Source organism: Alosa pseudoharengus, unplaced genomic scaffold (assembly GCF_046254945.1).
Source record: "Alosa pseudoharengus isolate Yale_2024_CS ecotype anadromous, Long Island Sound unplaced genomic scaffold, YU_APseudo_1.1 YU_APseudo_1.1_scf_2, whole genome shotgun sequence".
NCBI lineage: Eukaryota > Metazoa > Chordata > Actinopteri > Clupeiformes > Clupeidae > Alosa > Alosa pseudoharengus.
In genome coordinates this window covers 44,600,651-44,620,006 of record NW_027468663.1, presented here as the reverse complement: position 1 = coordinate 44,620,006, position 19,356 = coordinate 44,600,651, and the positions used below count along the sequence as shown (strand labels likewise).

The window sequence follows — 19,356 nt, the reverse complement described above, 5'->3', positions numbered from 1 at the left end:
AGATAATGTGTAATGCAATCTGGTCTTGTTTTCCAAAAGACAATCACGGCAGACCAACCAAGAGGGCTGCGCTGACTGCCATCCGTACACAAACTGAAAGCGTTCACAGAACCGACATGGATTCAGCGAATATTGCTGTGACGACCCATTTTAAACTGTCGACACAAATAACTTACAACCTTTTCCGTGACTGGTATACTAGCCTATACGCATGGTTGAAAATGTAGTCCGACGCGCACGCATGTGGGCTATTGTTTTTTTGTGTGCATGGGCAAAACCTATAGCGTTATTTCCTAGCCCTACCCACAGGCTCCGTGGCTTATTCTTCCTACTTGTGTACAAGGGTCTTTTAGCAGTCCTGATAAATAAATGACTTGGTCTTGAAGTAAAGCGTGATTTGAGCATCACCACTAGCGCATCTGCAGCTGTTTGTCGATCCACCCTTGGTATATCGTACGCAGCTCGTTTCATTCATAAATAGGTGAGGATTGTCATCACGTCCGTACTGTCATTATTTTCCGGGCATGCCATGATACTCCGCTCATGAACAGAATGCGTTTTAAACCCCCGCCTGAAAACTGCCCCACCACTCATCCACCTAAACGATGAACCTCACGTTGTTACATTTATTCAAATGATCATAATCACAGCAAAACATTCTCCACAGGCATGTAGCCTATGTTTGCCCCATGACAAGATTATATGCTGTAGAACTATAAAACAACAATAAACAAAATCTTCCAGGACTGACGTATCGACAGTACGCGCGTAACTGTAAAAGCCACACCAATTCATACGAAAATAGTAACAGATTTTGTAAATCAGCGTCGATTCAAATTACTTACCTGAACTTATATTTAATCGTCCCGTATGACTTCAATAAACAGATGAATGACAGACCAATCGCGTCCTAACGCATTTTACAGAAATAATGAAGACCTGATAGCCTATAGTCCAGTCTCAACTGCGGCTCTCTCTCTCTCCCTCTCTTTCTCTCTCACTCACTCTCTCTTCTTCGTTCTCCCTCTCGCTCTCTCAACTCGTTTCAACCTTTTGATTCCAAAGATAGAAGGTGGGAGGTACTTCCATTTCCCATCTTTCTTAAATAGGCACACTTCACTCCAACGTTCAAATAAGGTGATAGGCTATAGTGATAGGTCGGTGGCGAGTATATATGCAAGTCCTTCAACAATCCCATGACGCTTCGCCCACCAGTGTTCAGAGATCGAGCCAATTATTGTTTAACACTGATACTTGAATAGGTGGGCTTGCAATTGATAATGTCGGAATGCATTACTGCTGTACAGTCTGTCGTTTTGCTCATTGCAGCATTTCTGCAGAGAAGGTTCGTCTATGCGAGTGACGGATGAGTCAGAAATGTCCAAATCAGGCTCATTGCCTGATCACTGCCCGTTACCAACATGTGCACTTCTACTTGCAGCATAGAGAGCGCGCTCCTCAAGTATTACATTAATGCAATGGAACAAACAAATGGTTCTGAATACTACACAAATAATCGAGTGTCACTAACTATGACAAAATCGCCTCAGAGTTAATACAAATGAAACACCCAAATTGAATTGCGTGCGCTAAAATGACATCTCCCTGATAATTATCCGTCTAATTTGAACATGTAAGGCAGCAATGCAAGGAAAAGAGAGGCCCTGTATCACAAATGGAAATGATAATTTTACGTGATGATAATAATATAAAGAGTCCAAAGGAGGTAAGCTTATATTCAAATATTGGAAATGAATAGCTCTCATTTCTTGGTAAACATGCATGGTGCTTCTCACACTACTGCCTCCAGTCCCCATTACCTGCTCCATCTGAGTCCCCCACCAATCCAATTCCGTGGGAAACTGAGGGTGGAAAGATGAGAACTTTATGACCAGCTGGTCAAGCAGGTGCCAAACCCTGAGGAGGCCGACTCCTTGTGGAGAGAATAGCTTGCTGTCTCTGACTGAGGTGATGTTCAAGGTGAGTCTGGTTTAGGGCATAGATTAGGCTATAGGACTTCCGTTTATGTTGGATGCAGTTAAGAAGTGTGCCTTCAAGTCATGATGGATTTGATGGATGGTGAATATTTTGCCTATTTAGTTGCGTTAAGGGCCCAAAGCATTCTTGAAAGCATTGTAAGCCTGAGAAATTCCCTCTTCTCTTCTCTTTTGAACGTCTTCCGCCAGGATTTATCACTCTCAAACCAGGGACCAATGTCCGTACATCTGTCAAAAATGGAATCTCATGGTGACAACAAGAGTGCATGCACAGTGTTGCACGTGTGGTAAAACAAGCAGGAAGGTGTGATCAAAAGCATTAAGTGGACAGACTCAGATTGAATTAAAAAATAAAATAAATAAATAAATACATAGATAAATAAATACATACATACATAAACAAATGCTTACCATGTACAAGTTTGGAAACATCTAATCTTTTATGGGTCTTTCTTTTTCTGACTATTCTAGATTGTAGAACAAAACTTAAAACTCAGAACTACATAACTCACATGGGGTTATGTAGTAAACAAACAAGAACTAACAAAGCAAAATGTTTCATATTTTAGACTCTTCAAAACATCTGTTATGATGGCAGCATTTTACTTTTGGCATTCTCTCAACCATTTAGTTACTGGGTACTGGGAATTGTTTTCCAACAGTCCTGAATGAGTTCCCATACATGTTGAGCACTTGTTAATACAACTGAATACAACAGGAAAGCCCTGCAGCGCATAGTGAACACAGCTGGAAGGATTATTGGTGCTTCACTCCCCTCCCTGAAGGACATTTACACCTCCCACCTCACCCGCAAGGCGACCACAATTGTGAGTGATGCAAGTCACCCCGCTCACAATTTGTTTGATCCACTGCCCTCTGGGAAAAGGTACAGAAGCCTGCGCTCCCGCACCACCAGACTCACCAACAGCTTCATACACCAGGCTGTTAGGATGCTGAACTCTCTCCCCCCTCTCCCCCCTCCACCCTCAGCCACATAACATCCTGGACTTTTGGACCCACAATGGCTGCCTTGCACTACTCCACTTGCACTACTCCATTTGTACACTTGCACACTTTGCAACTTGTTGTTGTTGTCCTGAAAACACTTCTGAACACACTTTTGCTGCTCTTACATAACTTGCACCACTATGCCACTTGCATACTTAGATAGATAGATAGATAGATAGATAGATAGATAGATAGATAGATAGATAGATAGATATTTTATTAATCCCCAGGGGAAATTCAAGGTGTCAGCAGCATACATACAACACAAACACATTCTTTAACAGCAGAAAGAGTAATTAAAGTATATAATATAAAAACACAACTAAGCAATAAGGACAGTAGAAGATAAAGAATATGCTAAATATACTAAAATACAAATTACACTAACTAACACTTAATACAATATATAAAAATATACTAAAATACAAATGACAAAAATACAAATTACAAATATAAAAATATATACTAAAATACAAATTACAAAAATACAAATTATACTAACTAACTCTTAATCTAAATCAATTCTAAAAAACAGTATCCACATAGTGGTGATTAATCAATCAGAGGCACTTGCAATGACTCTCTAATGTGCTCTAAGGTGTGTGAATGAGTGTCATGGTGGTAGTGCAATGGTGATAGTGGTCATGGTGATGCAAATGAGTAAGTCCAACAGTGCAACAGTGCAGAAGTAAAGTAAAGTCTATATATCTATATATTTAACTATTTAAGAAAAAGTACTTAGTACTTAGTACTTAGGTCAAATAGAACTATACTCAGCCATTTATTGGCCTGACTTTTGCACTATTATATTGACTGTCTACTGTATGCACAATTGCACAATTTCAACCCAAATTTTGCTGCTCTTATTTCTTCATTGTATGTGCCTTCTTATTTACTTTTTATATTGTTTACTTGAATGTTATGTTTGTCTGTGGACCTAATTGGTAAAATATGTCTTGTCTCCATCGTGGGATAGTGGGAAACGTAATTTCGATCTCTTTGTATGTCTTGACATGTGAAGAAATTGACAATAAAGCAGACTTTGACTTTGACTTTAAATTGTTGGCTGCTTTTCGTTCACTCATATCAAGGCGTATTCTAGATCAGTGGTTCCCAAACTTTTTTTCTGCGTACCACCACCTACCACTGACTCGGCTTGCGTACCCCCACCATCCGATACATAAAAACGTAACACATTCTATTGACGCATTCCAGGCATCATAATTATCCCATGATAACTAATAACAAAATCAAAATGTGCAACTGGTCTATGAGCTCACACACTTAAAAAACAGTGTGGAGAACAACATTATGAAACACAAAGAACAAAAGCTTAAGATTTTGAAAAATACCTTTCTGACATTGCCCTTTTCATCTTGCGTACCCCCTAGTGGAAGCTGAAGTACCACCGGTGGTACACGTACCACAGTTTGGGAATCCCTGTTCTAAATGATCATCTTATGAAGTTTATGATGATGCACATGAGTTTTGTTCTACAATGTAGAAATACTGTAGTCTGAAAAAGAAAGACCCTTTAAAGACTATTCCAAACCTTTGTATGTACACACTCACACACACACACACAAACACACACACACACACACACACACACACACACACACACACACACACACACACACACACACACACACACACACACACACATAAACACTAGTACACATTGATGTATAATATGAGTGCTGCATAATGGCAGAAGTATACTTGTGCAATGCATGCATTGGTGTGTCACCAGACTCAGAGTATATTTTGTCTGTTCTGACAGTTTGTGAAGCATGCACACACACGCACGCAGGCACGTCAAGCACTTCAAGCAGTTCAGACTGTATGGTTGTGTTGCATTTAAAAATCATTGAGTAACCAAAAGAGAAGATGTAAAACTTGATGTTTACACAGAGATATAGGACTAGGGGATGGAGAGGATTTGGGAAGTGTGCTTTACTGCATTTTATTTTCATAGGTGTCACCATGTAGCGGTCATGTAGTACATAGTTAGAAAAGATAGATAAAGACAGTAATGAAAACAGATGCAATAAAGTCAATAAACAGGGTCCAAGCAGATTAGTACTTGTGTAGTTTGAAGCCCTATTCACAACAAACAAACAAACAAACAAACAAACAACTAGAATACTAAATATCCTACTCTATTATAAATAGGCTAGGTCAGACTGAAATAATGTCATATCATATATGACATGAGTATGGTTAGGCATATGGTTATATATTGCCATAGATGTTATATGTGTGGTTTTTTTTTTTTTTTAACATTAGCATCAGAAATATTTCACATGGGCTTTAATTTTATCAATCTAAAAAGGTTGAGTGAAGACCTTATGTTTCAAAACGGTCATATTTCCCTGGAACACAGCATAAGGGTTAAAATCACCGGAAATTACGTTGATACTGTTTACGCTAGCGTTACTGTTTGCTCTTTTGCGTGCAAGAAGCCGCAGAGAGAGTTGACTGGGACAGGACATTGGTGGAGGGCATACGAAGTCAAGACAGGGCACAGCAAAAAATATCCAGAAATGTTTTCCCTGTCTTCTACATTGCAACCACAGGTATGACAGTGGAGCAACTTATTGGTTGGTCTAAACAGCGTTGATTAGCTTGCTGCGCTAACACCCTTTTAAAATTAGCACAAGCTATCGATGCTAACTGGCACCTCGATAGTTTGCTCGGTATGATGATGATTGGTCATTTAATCTCAATTCATTTAGTTTAATCTCGCCCTCTTCTACGATGTTATCAGTGTAACGTTATATATATATATATATATGTCTGTGTTAATTCCTTTATGTTGTTGACAAGGTAATCCGAGCACGCAACAAGTTTGTTAACCCCTATGCTCGCTAAACGCTTTCGATATCTGAAGGCCCCTGTTTATGAATCTGTCAACTATGTGACGTTATTTAATCTCGCAGCGTTAGCGATGCCAGCGTGAATACATTAACATGCGAGTTGTGAGGAAAAGTAGGATAGTGGCTTACCTACGCCAGCTAACGTTAAAATACAAACGTGCTAACGTGACCAGCTGTCTTAGCTGTAGCCAGCTCTATTAACGTTAGATGACATTTAACCTTGTTCATGAGAAAGTCAGAGCCATGTTTCTTTGGACTGTGTAGGTTTAAAACACAAGCAAGGATCTGCCATATGATTTTGCATATGTTTGATGCATTGTCTCAAATGAACAATTCCAGAGGTGAACAACACGTTATGTTTGTTGGCACGCAATTTCTCCATCCTCCAACGTTTGAATGAGCTCAGTTTCCTGTACATTTTGTAAATAAATTAATTAAAATAATATAAATAAGATAAATTATGGGGGTTAATAAGATGGACTCACTTGTGGTTTCAGGTTACAGTCCAATTGAGCCACCTCATCAATGCCTTTCATTCTCTCAAGAGCTCTGTTAGTAGCACGTCTGGCAGAGTTCAGCATAGAGATCAGGCCCCAGAACAAGATGTACAGATCACAGAGGTATCACTCTCATTTTAAACACACACACACTTGTTCAAAGGTTTCTCACCATCTTGCCCTCTACATGGATTTTCAAACTCTTTCTCTCTCTTGATCTGTCCTCCCTCACTATGTATTTGCTTAAAGGTGCATTTTTGAATACAAATCCCACAAATTTCCCCCTGGTTTCCCCTAATCATATCAGATTGTGTGCTGTAATCTGCAGACTACCTGGAACCTGAGGGAGCTAGGTTTGACAGACCTAGGGGTAGGACAACTAGATGAAATAATGAATAAGTTGCTGCCTAGCATTGTCCAGCAGGGGGCACTCCCAGCCCCAAACCCAGCCAAAAGCCCATGGAAAACCTCCCACAGCTCCACAGAGTCATTCTTCCACAACAAGCATGGTGAGAAATTATCGTGATACTTTAGCATTATTAATATAAGCATATGCATGGTTTGAAATGTCCATATTTGGTCACATAAACTTACCTTGCTCTCTTATTCTAATTCTGTATCTCCTTATGGTAGGATTTTCAGGTGGGCGTATTTGTGGGGCTTCCCCAATCTTCTGTAGACAGAATATTTCTCCTCTTCAGACTTTACATGTAGATATGCAGTTTTGGCCATGTAAGTCACTTGTCATCAGTACTCATGTTTTGTTAACTGTCTTTCAATCTTGACCTGTTAATAAACTGCTTACTTAATATGACCATTTAATTGGAGCTGTTTGTTTGGATGTTTAATTGTGAAGTCTCTTTCTTTTCTCAGCATGGCAGCAGAGTCGGGGCTTTAAGACCTTGAAGTCTAGAAGACGATTGCAAGGTTTCGATCGCTCAGTGGAATCTGAGGGGTTTACTCCTTCTTTCATGAAGGTTTGTTACACTGTATTGTTGAAAACTAAGGTTACCTCTACATTATTGCGGATTCTGTTTCGTAATGGGTTCCGTTATCGAATTTGATCTACGTCCACAGTGAGACGAAATCAAAATGTTGTGCGTCCACTTTACACCATTGATCCGCAAATCACACAACCATTCACTTATGTCTACCCTTTGTCAAGTCCTACATTCCTGTTACTGATTCTAGGTCAGATAAACAATGACCATTTCGTCCATTGACGTGAACATGCTAAGTGAAGAAACTACCGAAATGCCTCATATGGTGGACATTTTGAAACATTACATGGTGCCTCTCAAGATCTGCAGGAATTTATTTATCACATACACTGTTATAACCGTATACCACTTCTTTGAAGTAAGTTGCATATAAATCTATTGCCATTCTGGTCGAAGTGAGCATAGACTATAATGTTAAGGAAGTTTGTCGTGGAGTTTGTTGTGGACTTCTGGAAAAGGGGCACATGGTCATTATCACATGATGGGTGCACAACAAATCAGGGAAGGAAACATCAGACTGACAAGGTCCAATCAGGAAGGGAACATGGACTTGTAATGAGATGTTTCTGTATTAAGCGTCCACACTATAGGGTCGCCAGCGGATTCTAATCTTTCTGTTTCAGGAGTTCGAATACGATAGATGTGGACGCGGTCGATCTTGGAAAAAAAATCAAAGGAATCCGCAATGATGTAGACGTAGCCTAAGGGGCAAGCAGCCTTAGCTCTGGAGCATCTGACTTTATCACTGATCATGATCTGTGAATACCGGTATGTGATTTCTTATTTGGAGGAGAAGTGCATATGGAAAAGAGTTGTTATAGCTATTAAGGTTGGTATGTGTCATGCCCAGTTCTGAACCAGATACCTACACAACTTCATCTTACTTTAATGAGGGAGACCTCAACTTCCTCCAACTTCCTTACACAAGTGTCTGCTGAGGAGTTAGTAATATTACTTTCGTCATCAGAGGGTGTACAGTACAGGTGGCTCTGTGTGGACGTACGTTGACCCTCTTCAATTTTTTATCACCATGCAGACAAGTCCACGTGGTCATAATGCTAAAATGGCACTAACAGTGGACTTGGACATACTCCAAGTGGACTTAAAAGCATAAGATCAACTACATGTCCGCAGCCTGCCTGTTTACAAGCGAGTACCGACCCTAGCCAGGAATGTGAATATGAGTATAGTCATAGCCACGAATGTGAACATGAGTATGGTCATAGCCAGGATTGTGAATATGGGGCATAGGAGAACAGGAGATGAGGAATGTAAGAATGTCTGTGATCAAGAGATAAGTCCTTGCTCTTCACAAACCCATTATATGCAGAATAAACATCATACCATTTTCATCAGTTGTATAATTTAGTTGTAGGAAAAATTGGCAGAGAACTTCAACTGAATTAATTCAGACAAACGTAATCCAGAGTAATTGTGAAAGCAGTGCCTCCAGTTTCACATAAACTGTGATGAATGAGCTTGGTTTATGCTTTTCCTTTGAAGAATTTCCTGACACGAGACAAGGGACAAGAGGTGGAAACTCTTGACAAGATGCTTAAAACCAGAAACATTCCCAACGGACAGCATGACGCTTTCAAGACTGGCTTTGCTGAAGGTTTCCTGAAAGCCCAAGCACTTTCTCAGCGCACACAAGGTCTGACCCCTGTGTTATTATTCGTGTGTGTGTGTGTGTGTGTGTGTGTGTGTGTGTGTGTGTGTGTGTGTGTGTGTGTGTGTGTGTGTGTGTGTGTGTGTGTGTGTGTGTGTGTGTGTGTGTGTGTGTGTGTGTGTGTGTGTGTGTGTGTGTTTGGAAGTCAAACCAAATGTATGGTAGTAATTCATGAAATACTGTATGTCTTTTAGACTATTTGTATGCTACAATATTTGATGTACTGATAAAGGTGATTGGTATGAGTTTATATGCATGTTTTTATTTGAATGGCAGAGGCCTTGAGGCGGACTCGACTCATCCTGCTAGTGTTGTTGCTGGTGGGCCTGTACGGACTCTCCAAGACGCCCTTTCTGTCAGGTAAAGACTCCCTTTCTATCTTGGCCCACAGTTTGGCTTGCTTTGCAGTTCACAAACAACGTTTTACTGCACTTAGTGCATGTTTGACTGCAGTTAAGCGTGCGCACTCTAATTGTTTATGGTGGATGGTTTTTACACGCTTTTCTCACCATTCATCCCCGCCCCCGGGCATGTCAATCATTGGGAAATCCACGCATGCGGTTTTCCCCGAGTGCCGTTTGAGTGTGAACTTTTAATCTAACCATTCCGGACAGTGCGATTCCGAACCACATCAGGATTGGACTCAGCGGTGGACCCTGTTCAGATGAAAAATGTGACCTTTGAGCATGTGAAGGGGGTGGAGGAGGCCAAGAACGAGCTGCAGGAGGTGGTGGAGTTCCTGAGGAGCCCACAGAAATTCACTGTCCTCGGGGGAAAACTGCCCAAAGGCAAGTCTGCACCTATAATCCCAGTTTCATGAGCCAGTGCGTAGCGTCTACATGTACTCAGTTCCATAAGGCATGTTGTTGCTGTGCTTTTCCGAATAGGGCTTGTAAACTCTGGGAATCGTACTGGGAGACGTTTTTGTCATGGTAGAGATATTGTGTGAGTGTGTGTGTTGGTTGTGTTTGTTTTGATTTTCATTTAGCGTTCCCTTTGAGCAGGCATCTTGCTTGTCGGCCCTCCGGGCACAGGGAAAACTCTGTTGGCCAGGGCTGTGGCAGGAGAGGCCGATGTCCCTTTCTACTATGCCTCTGGCTCTGAGTTTGATGAGATGTTTGTGGGTGTTGGAGCCAGTCGCATCAGGAACCTGTTCAGTGAGTGATCTACCAATATAACACAATACCAGTATACCCCCAGCGCCTCCACCAATGGCTTATCGATGCATGTGTCTGCCCTCAGGGGAAGCCAAGGGCAATGCTCCATGTGTGATCTTTATCGATGAGCTGGACAGTGTGGGGGGCAAGAGGATCGAGTCACCCATGCATCCTTACTCCCGACAGACCATTAATCAGCTCCTGGCTGAGATGGATGGGTGAGCTTTGTGAAAAGACCGCTTCAGTGCTCTTCACATTATGGCACACAGGTGTCGGTCAGTGTAACACATCAGCCTTTGTGTGTTGTTGACTTTGGCTTGGTCTGATCACTGATTTGAATATTCTCAGGTTTAAACCAAATGAGGGGGTCATCATCATTGGGGCGACCAACTTCCCGGAAGCTTTGGATAAGTAAGTCTTGTGAATGAGCCCTATAGTTAGCTGGTTTGTGAACTGACCAGAGGTTAATAGCACGTCTCCTCCTCCTTCCCTTCTGAACCAGTGCTCTGATAAGGCCAGGTCGGTTTGACATGCAGGTCACCGTCCCCAGGCCAGATGTAAAAGGACGCACAGAGATCCTTAAGTGGTACCTCAGGAAGATCAAAGTAGACCCAGGTACGTCTCTTGTGTCTCATGGAGAGATAAGAGGGACTGGTTAAAGTGTAAATCCCCTAATGCAGAAGACCATGTGCTGTTTCCTGCAGCTGTGGAGGCGGAGATCATTGCCAGGGGAACCGTGGGGTTCTCTGGGGCAGAGCTGGAGAACCTGGTGAACCAGGCGGCGCTGAAGGCAGCTGTGGACGGCAAAGACATGGTCACCTTGAAGGAGCTGGAGTTTGCCAAGGACAAGATCCTCATGGGTACGTAGCAGGGGTAGCATTGCAGTGGTCTCAGGGGTAGTGTGGACTTCCACCTCTGTCCACTTTGTCCACTGTCCACATACACAGCAGTTTTGAGAAAGGGTAGAACATTGATTTCAACTCCTGAAAGCAATCATTCACAGACTACAGGGTGAGAGTTGTACTTTTAGTGGGTGATATGGTGTCTTTGTTGAAGTAAATTCCTATCTTTATACAGGCAGCTGTTTCCATCTCTTTCTTCCTCCTCTCACCCTTTGTCTCCTCCCTTATCTATTGTTCAGGCCCAGAGAGGAGAAGTGCAGAGATCGACGAAAGGAACAAACGGATCACGGCCTACCACGAGTCTGGACACGCCATTATTGCATATTACACCAAAGACGCCATGCCTATCAACAAGGCCACTATCATGCCACGAGGCCCTACCCTGGGCCATGTAAGTCCCTCACAGTTGTGGCTCAGCAAGGCTGTTGAGCTCAATGCAAATCAAACCAGCTAATAGGCTAACTGAAATAAAACCATGCCAATCTCTAGGTATGGTGAAGGGTATGTGATGTGGGTCTATTTTAATTCCAAAGGCCAAGGGAACTTTATCAGGATGCATAGTGTCTTGGATCCATGAAATAACTGGCCTTTAAAAATAAAAATCTGCCTGCCTCTATGGGAATGTAACATAGGTGTTCATATATTTATGCCTCCTGTATTTTAAAGAAGAACATGTATTTATTTGCGATACATTATTCATTCACAAAGAAAATTGGTGTCCTTAAAGGTTGGATTTTTCCTCATTTTTTTAATTAAGGCATTAAGATCAATTTTCAAAAGATGATTTTTTTTATTCCTCTTTTTAGTCAACTTTAGCATGGGTTTACATTTTTTCTTGCCACTGTATGTACTGTAATAGAACATGGCCTTTGAGCAAAGGTGTTTTGTAGTTATGACTTCACTTCCTCTCTGTGAGAGTTTGTGTTCTTGTGAACTGTATCCTTCACTTCAATACTTTCTGAAATTTGCATGGCCAATGCAAATGCATGGGCAATGCAGTCCGTATAATCACTGGAGGAAAACAAATGGCCTTCACATTGATGGCCCTCTAATGGTCTTGTAATCAGTTCGTCTTCATCAGAAATTGAAGGGGAAGTGTGTGTGTGTGTGTGTGTTTGCTGATGAGCCCTCTTGTTCCTGCAGGTGTCCATGTTGCCAGAGAACGACCGCTGGAGCGAGACCCGAGCCCAGCTGCTGGCCCAGATGGACGTCAGCATGGGGGGCCGCGTGGCCGAGGAGCTCATCTTCGGGGCCGAAAACATCACCACAGGTCAGCACTCCCCGTCTTCTTACTCCAATTCTCTTGTGGACTTCTTCTAGTTTAGAGAGAGAACTCAAATGATGTTTTGATTTTATGATTTGTTTTGTTTTGTTTTTGCCTAAGATGTAAAACCAACACATTTGTTCCCTCTGTAGGTGCATCAAGTGACTTTGATGGTGCAACAAAGATAGCCAGAATGATGGTGACTCGATATGGAATGAGTGAAAAGGTAAACAGCTAGTCATTCCCACTAATTCAGATACATTGTGTCCTCACATAAATTTGCATGGTTATCATTGCATTAGGCATGCACATGCATTAGTTATGCTGTAGCTTCCTCCTACTGGAGTTGACACTGACTGTTTCTCAACCTGGGCCATATTTATAGATGGTTTTGCAACTAACTTTTTACACAGAAAGGAAATTAACTAATTTTGTCAAGCATTGAGTTAGAACGCGAAAATAGTCAACTTAAAAACGGAAGCTCTTTCAGGCAACGGAAGCACGATGTTCATATGGACACACACTGTGGACTAACAAAATGCAATTAAACAAGTCTGGTAACATGGAGACGGAGATAACATCACATGCATGTGTGTTTGCACTGCTGTAAATGTAAAGGAACTAACAATTTGGTCCAAAACCATTAAAAATATAGGGCCCAATTCAAAAACACCACAGTTCCCCTTTATGTAAAATGTACACCATACAATTCTCTGTAAACAAGCGACTCTGAAACTTAGTAATTTCATTTGAACTATTGCTGTAGCTGGGTGTGATGACATATGTAGACCAGACAAAGCAGAGCCCAGAGACACAAGCAGCTATTGAGAAGGAAGTCCGGATACTCCTGAGGGTAAGTGACCCTGCACAGACACTGCACAATAGTTTCAGGAACATAAAACATGATGTAGCCATAAGTCATTCTGTAAATATTAGTGATTTTATAAATCATGTTTAGGCAAGCCAAAACATGACCCAGAAATTAAATAGTACATGAATTTTAGTTCCCTTAAAACCATGAAACTATTTTCTGCCTATTTCATTTGATAATCCTTGAGGCATGTGCTTATCCTCCTTGTCCAGGACTCTTATGAGCGGGCCAAAGCACTCCTGAAGAGCCACACCAAGGAGCACAAGAACTTGGCCGAGGCCCTGCTCCGATACGAGACCCTGGACGCCAAAGAGATCCAAATGGTCCTGGAAGGGAAGGCTCTGCAGACCAGATAAGCTCTGGAGGCTTTAGGAGGCTAAAGCCACGAGTCCTGAATGTACATGTGCAACCACAACAACAACAAGTCAAGCCGCACAAGCTAGTTTCTCCAAGTGTTTTTGACCACGTGTCTAGGCTACACATCTGTCACTTTATCCTCTGGGCCTCGGCGCACAAGAGAAGTAGTCCGCAGGACCGGGCCCAGGAATTGTTCACCCAATCAAAGTCTGTCCACGTATGTCTTGTGACTATTCAGGCTGTTTGTTGACTGTCTTCACTACCTGTTATACCCACGCTATCCCTCTGCACTGGATCAAGTCATCTGTTCCATGGCAAACAAGCCCACAAGCAGCAAGCCACTCATGTCACTAGTAATAAAACAGATATAAGGCCAGCAGTACATACGTGTTGTCAGATGTCATCTGATGTCTTTTGGTTGGTGGTTTCTCAAATGAATGCCAGTTGTGTTTTCTGTATGTGTGTGTGCTTCTTGTAAAAGGTGGCCTTTCAGAAATCTTTAGATGGAGGTATTTGTTTCTTGGGAGGAGGTGCAAAAGAATGCATCGTTCGTAGCACTTTGGTCAATGCAAAACTGTAAGTGTGTGAGTGTATAACCATGCTTTAACTGAACACGGGGAAATTGCTGCTGCCGTTTCGGTCATTTGAAATTGCAATCAACATCTGAACGCAAGCATGTCTTCTGTATGTTTCTCCTGCTGTGAAGAGTAAGTGTGTGAGTGTGTACACGCCACAGGAGCCCCTTTGTGTGTGTTTGTGTGTGTGTGTGTGTGTGTACAAAGGCGTGGGACTGATGAGGTTGATAGAAAGTCTTTGAAATGACCGGCTCCATGGACTTTTTTTTTAATGAGCGACTCAGGGATGTGAGGGGATTGGTGTCTGGTGAATGGCTGGATGTGAGGGGATTGGTGTCTGGTGAATGGCTGGCCACGGCTGTGTTATACAGACTCCCTGTTTCATGCATATCAGTGAGGAGATATTGGCCTATTCAAGTGTGACTGCTTTTAATTTAGCTACGGTCCTTTAAGGGAAACTATTCTATGCTTATGTATTTAGGGGATTTTTTTTTTTTTTTTTTTTTTTTTTTTTTAAATCAAACTGCTGATTTATTTCCCCCGGTGACATACAGTTTAGAAAAATATGATGGTTTATGTATGCTAGAGTCATACCCGGAAGACTCTGAGCACCTTTTACATACATTTTGAATGTTTTGGTTCATTTGCTTTGGACTTATTAGTAGTTTGCCATGTTAAATCCACAAAATATAATCTGGTTATGTTTATTCAGTGCACAACTCTTGCCCTGGCTTCTGCATCTTGCCCTTGTGTTTGCCTTTTTACCCATGCTATGTATTGTACATATTTAAAGCACTTCAATGGGAACATTGTATATAGCTGTATAGAGGTATTTTAAGTTGAGTATTTAGTTTTATGCTTTTTGTGTCCGAACTTGACAGATTTGTCAAACCCAAGCTATAAATAAAGTATACAACAACTCCTACTCCGTCTAGCATGTGTGGCTATTTGTAATGTCTCTGTGCATAGGGCACCCCCACAAAATTGTATACAAGTATTTATGATTCCTATACATCATGCATGTGCTTGTGTCATTTATCTTCAATTTTTATTTTAATAAGTTTTGCACCAAACCTCAAGCTGTACATTAACATGAGCAAATACTAGACATTTCACTATAATAGCGTTTTCCCAACAGCATATGAAATATATGTTTATTGTAAAAAATATTAAACATTTTAAAGCATTTCCCAAACAAAAATCATCAGGTTGCCAGTATTACATATTCTTGAAAAATGAATGCCAGACTCATTGTGTCACCGATTCTGTTTTTTGATTGCTGCATGTCCCCAGAAAGGTTAAAAATACAGGAATGAAGGCAATGCCATGAAGCAGCCCAAACAGGATTACGAGAGACATGATCGCAAAGAATGTCCTGAAGATGTAGCTTGAAGAAGCGGAGAGCACCACGATACCTGCCAGTGTAGATAGCGCCCCCTGTAGGATGGGGTAGCCGAGACTGGACAAGGCCTCCACCACCTTCTCATTGGCCTTCGTTTTTGGGCTGGAGACAAAGGCGTACGAGATGTGAGCGGAGTAGTCCACGGCGAAGCCGATGCAGATGATCAGGTTGATCATGGAGATGGAATCCAGGTTGATGCCGCAGTAGGTCATGAAGCCAATGATGCCCATGATGACAGAGGCAATGGCAAATGTCACCCAGAGTGCACAGAAAGGGCTCGGAATGAGCAGCAAAGATATGATCAGCATCACCACGGCAACCACCAACACAGTCTGAATGGTGATGTTTGTGATCACAGCATACTGGTCAGAGTAGATGAAGGATGGGTGATACACCAGCACAGGTAATTGGCATTTATTTCTGGTGTTCCTGAAGTTCACGAGCATTTTCTTCTCATCTTCGGAAGTAGTAATATTAACAGTCTGGAGGAAGAAGCGTGATGCGTAAATCGTATTGTTAGATGACATGTTGAGGTCCTCTTTGAACTCTGGATGATAGTTCAAAAAGGACAACAGGCTCTTTGTGAATGTAGCCTCTGAGTTTACAATCATTTTAGTCTTATTTGTAAACTCTTCAAAAGACTGAAGCCATGACACAGAATAGTCTGGGTTGACCTCGGTCAGACTGTGAAAATGCTCTATGCACATGTCGAGTCTGAGACGCGCCTCCTCCTCCCAGTAGGGATATGTGCCCTGCACTGCTAGCATCACCATTGCCCCATACTCAGAGAAGTATTTTTTCTTGTACTCATAGTATTTCTGTATGTATGAGTCATCATTAGCTAGGTTCCCAAGGTCTATACCCTCCTTGATGTTTACACACCCATAAATCCCCACGGCAAGATAAACAGCATAGAGAACACAGACAAAAACTCTCATCCAAGTTGAAACCAGACATGGTCCATAGTACCGCCTCAAGAATTTCTGTATGGGCGGCTCTACCTCTGTCCCTGTGTCGTGGTCGTAAGTCCCTCCCACACAGCATACACCAGAAGCTCTAGAACCTCCCTGTGCTGGTTGTTCTGGAACCTTCATGCAGGTGAACCAGTGCCTGTTGCTCTCCTCCCTTTGCCCATTCAGTGCCAGACATGCTCCGAAGAAGGTGATGTTGTAGATGTAGCAGAACATGACTGCCGTGCCCGTATACAGGCAGAATGACTGCACTGAGCGAAACGGGTTGCTGTAGCTGAGGAAGAAGGCAAGCACATCGGTGAGGGTGGTGATGGTGATGGAGATGGCAGATGCCTCAAATGTGTTGGACAGACGGTCCGGCACGCTGTCCTTCACGTTGGTCTGCTGCCAGCTTGAGATCATGATGAACATGTCATCAACACCGATTCCTATCAAATTAATAAATGTTTAAAATAAAAAAGATTATAGAAATGAAATGGATATGCAAAATTGAAAGAGGCTGTTTCTTCTTACCAAGGATCAAGAAAGGGGATGTTCCCACTGTTATGACAAAGGGTACACCCATGGCAAGCAACAGGCCAAAGCTACTCAGCACAGCAAGGCCAGTGGAAAAGACACCTAGACAGGCCATCCACACCTTATTTCTAACATTGTCAAACCTGTAAAAAAGAGGTTGCACTGTAATCCAAAATATGTGTTAGGCCTATGAGTTTGCTCTAGGCCTATCACAGAAACGGAACCAGACAAACCAGAATTAGTAAAAACATTAATAATATGGTATAAATGATGAGGTCCTGTTGAACTCTTCATGTTTCAGGAATAGTTTACTTCTAGGGCTACAGGTGTTTCCAAACAAATCTCCGATTTTGGTTTACAGGGTCTTAAACTTCTAACAAACCCGTTTCTCTGGCAGGAATAGACCATATTAATTTAGCTGTATTCATCTTCAATTAAATTATTATAATAAAATGTACAAACCTGAAGCAAGATACTATTGAAAATGAAATGGCAATGACATATGCAATGGCAAAGAATTGGATGACACTCTTTGAGGTTTTCTCAAACTCCTCCTGTCTTGACTTTGTGGTGTAGTAAGATATCTATAGAGAAAAAAAAACATTAATGGCATGATTAATTTATTATCAAGATATGGTAGTCTAAATTATTGCTGAATTATTTGACCACGTACCGTGTTCAACGACTCAGAGGACAGTAAGTCCACAAACTTAGTCAGCCACAGGTCTGACTTTTTTTCATTATCCTCTTGTAAATAGAAATACAGTCGTATCGCTTCTGCACTTAAAACTATGTCGTTATTGTCCACTTTCACACCTCCAATAAAATAGCCCATGTGAGTACCGTTCTGCACTGGAAATTTGATTTGAATTGATTGGACATTATTCCGGTTAGGCCTATAACTGACCATATCAAGTAAGATATTGGCAAAGCAATTATGGTTCACTTTAGCACAAATATCACTGTAGTTAAAGGTTTTGTCGCCAGACGTGACTGTCATTTCACGTATTTTGTGCTCGATGCGTACGACCTCTTCAAATGCCTCTTTTTCTAAAATGTTTGTTTTATGCGTAAATATTACTGTTGCGTAAATTCCTTCTGTGCTGAGTCGCAGACTTGAAAACATAGACGCTTCGTTAGGAAACGTATCTTGGATATATTCCCTTTCCAATTTCCCTTCTCCATTCACAGGGGTGAATTCTTTTTCAATGTCGTTTGACGTCATTTCCCCAAGAAAGTAGAATCCTGCTCCCATAATTCCGGACAAAAATAAGGGAATTAAAAGAAAATACCAAGGATGCTTCCCGATAAACTTGCCAATGATCCCAAAACAAAACCGTACAGGTTGTTCAATGAAATCTAATTGTATGGCCATCATTCCAGATAGCCTAGTTCTGCTGTTCCTCCACTGTCTGGTTTCTCAAACTATTCTCTAAAAACACTATAGTCCTACATGTAGCCTATAGTATATCCAGTGGCATGCTAAAAAAATATCCTTTGTTTCTATTTATCTTTCAAAAAAGTAGGCTAGTCTCTTGGCAAAATGCTCCAAAGCAGTACCTGATGGCAGTCTGCCCATGAGCAGAGTGAGACTGAGGATGGGAGGCTGTCTTTTGTATTTCTCCCTGATCATCACTGGGCTGCTATTTAAAAGATAGGATTACCTGAAAACACTGTCATTTCCCCCTTGCTTTTCATAGCCTACAGGCAACTATTCATCTTAGACAATACTGAATGAAAACAGTTCATCTGCCACAGCTGTGGTAAAGATGGTATACTCACTTAATGATCCTGAAGGAAATTTAAGAATATAGGCTTTTTCCTGTTTTTAATCCGTCTAAAATGCTGAACCCCATTACGCTATCTGAACCAAAGGATCAGTGGCCTGAACCTATTTATTGAACTGATCCCTCTTTTGGCAAAGCCATTCATATTTCATTAGGCACACTTTGCATGTCTCATTTATATTATTTTGCAAAACTCCATTCTCACTTACTTTTTCTCACTTATCCTCACAAAATTTTGTTGAAAGTTGATGAATGAGGCAAATGAGGAGAAGTGTGTCTGAAGAGGTGTTGGTAGAAGATGTAAGTAATTTCAGATGAAATTTGAGTAATTACGATGCTCATTGATAGACTTTTTACACAGAGAAAACCAAGACCGTTATGGTAAGTGAATCAAATAACATCCAATACTGTATTGCATGCAGAAATGACAGTATGCAATATCTAGGCCTACATTTTCTTACTGATTTTGGAATTTTCTCCCAAAAATGTACAAATTGATCATA

General features: G+C 41.4%; 2 protein-coding genes across 3 annotated transcripts; one reads left to right on the top strand and one right to left on the bottom strand.

Annotated features, from left to right (window-relative positions):
• Window positions 1-5,453: 5,453 nt before the first annotated feature.
• On the top strand, window positions 5,454-15,102 carry yme1l1b (YME1-like 1b). 2 transcript variants are annotated; one of them, XM_076295169.1, is made up of 18 exons: window positions 5,454-5,584; window positions 6,382-6,504; window positions 6,710-6,890; window positions 7,015-7,113; window positions 7,255-7,358; window positions 8,886-9,036; window positions 9,328-9,411; window positions 9,687-9,839; window positions 10,056-10,208; window positions 10,294-10,426; window positions 10,557-10,619; window positions 10,711-10,823; window positions 10,913-11,068; window positions 11,350-11,501; window positions 12,254-12,380; window positions 12,527-12,600; window positions 13,141-13,227; window positions 13,458-15,102. In XM_076295169.1, the coding sequence occupies exons 1-18, from the start codon at window positions 5,552-5,554 to the stop codon at window positions 13,599-13,601; spliced, it is 2,130 nt and encodes a 709-aa protein (XP_076151284.1). In that variant the 5' UTR covers window positions 5,454-5,551; the 3' UTR covers window positions 13,602-15,102. The 2 variants fall into 2 exon arrangements, with proteins under 2 accessions (XP_076151284.1, XP_076151283.1); XM_076295168.1 differs by having other exon boundaries at window positions 9,666-9,839.
• Window positions 15,103-15,149: 47 nt separating this feature from the next.
• Window positions 15,150-18,559, bottom strand: ptchd3b (patched domain containing 3b). Its single transcript, XM_076293292.1, has 4 exons — window positions 17,740-18,559; window positions 17,529-17,650; window positions 17,064-17,209; window positions 15,150-16,978 (listed from the first exon to the last, which is right to left on the bottom strand). Exons 1-4 carry the CDS (start codon window positions 18,442-18,444, stop codon window positions 15,426-15,428), a joined length of 2,526 nt encoding a protein of 841 aa, XP_076149407.1. The 5' UTR covers window positions 18,445-18,559; the 3' UTR covers window positions 15,150-15,425.
• Between the last annotated feature and the right edge of the window lie 797 nt (window positions 18,560-19,356).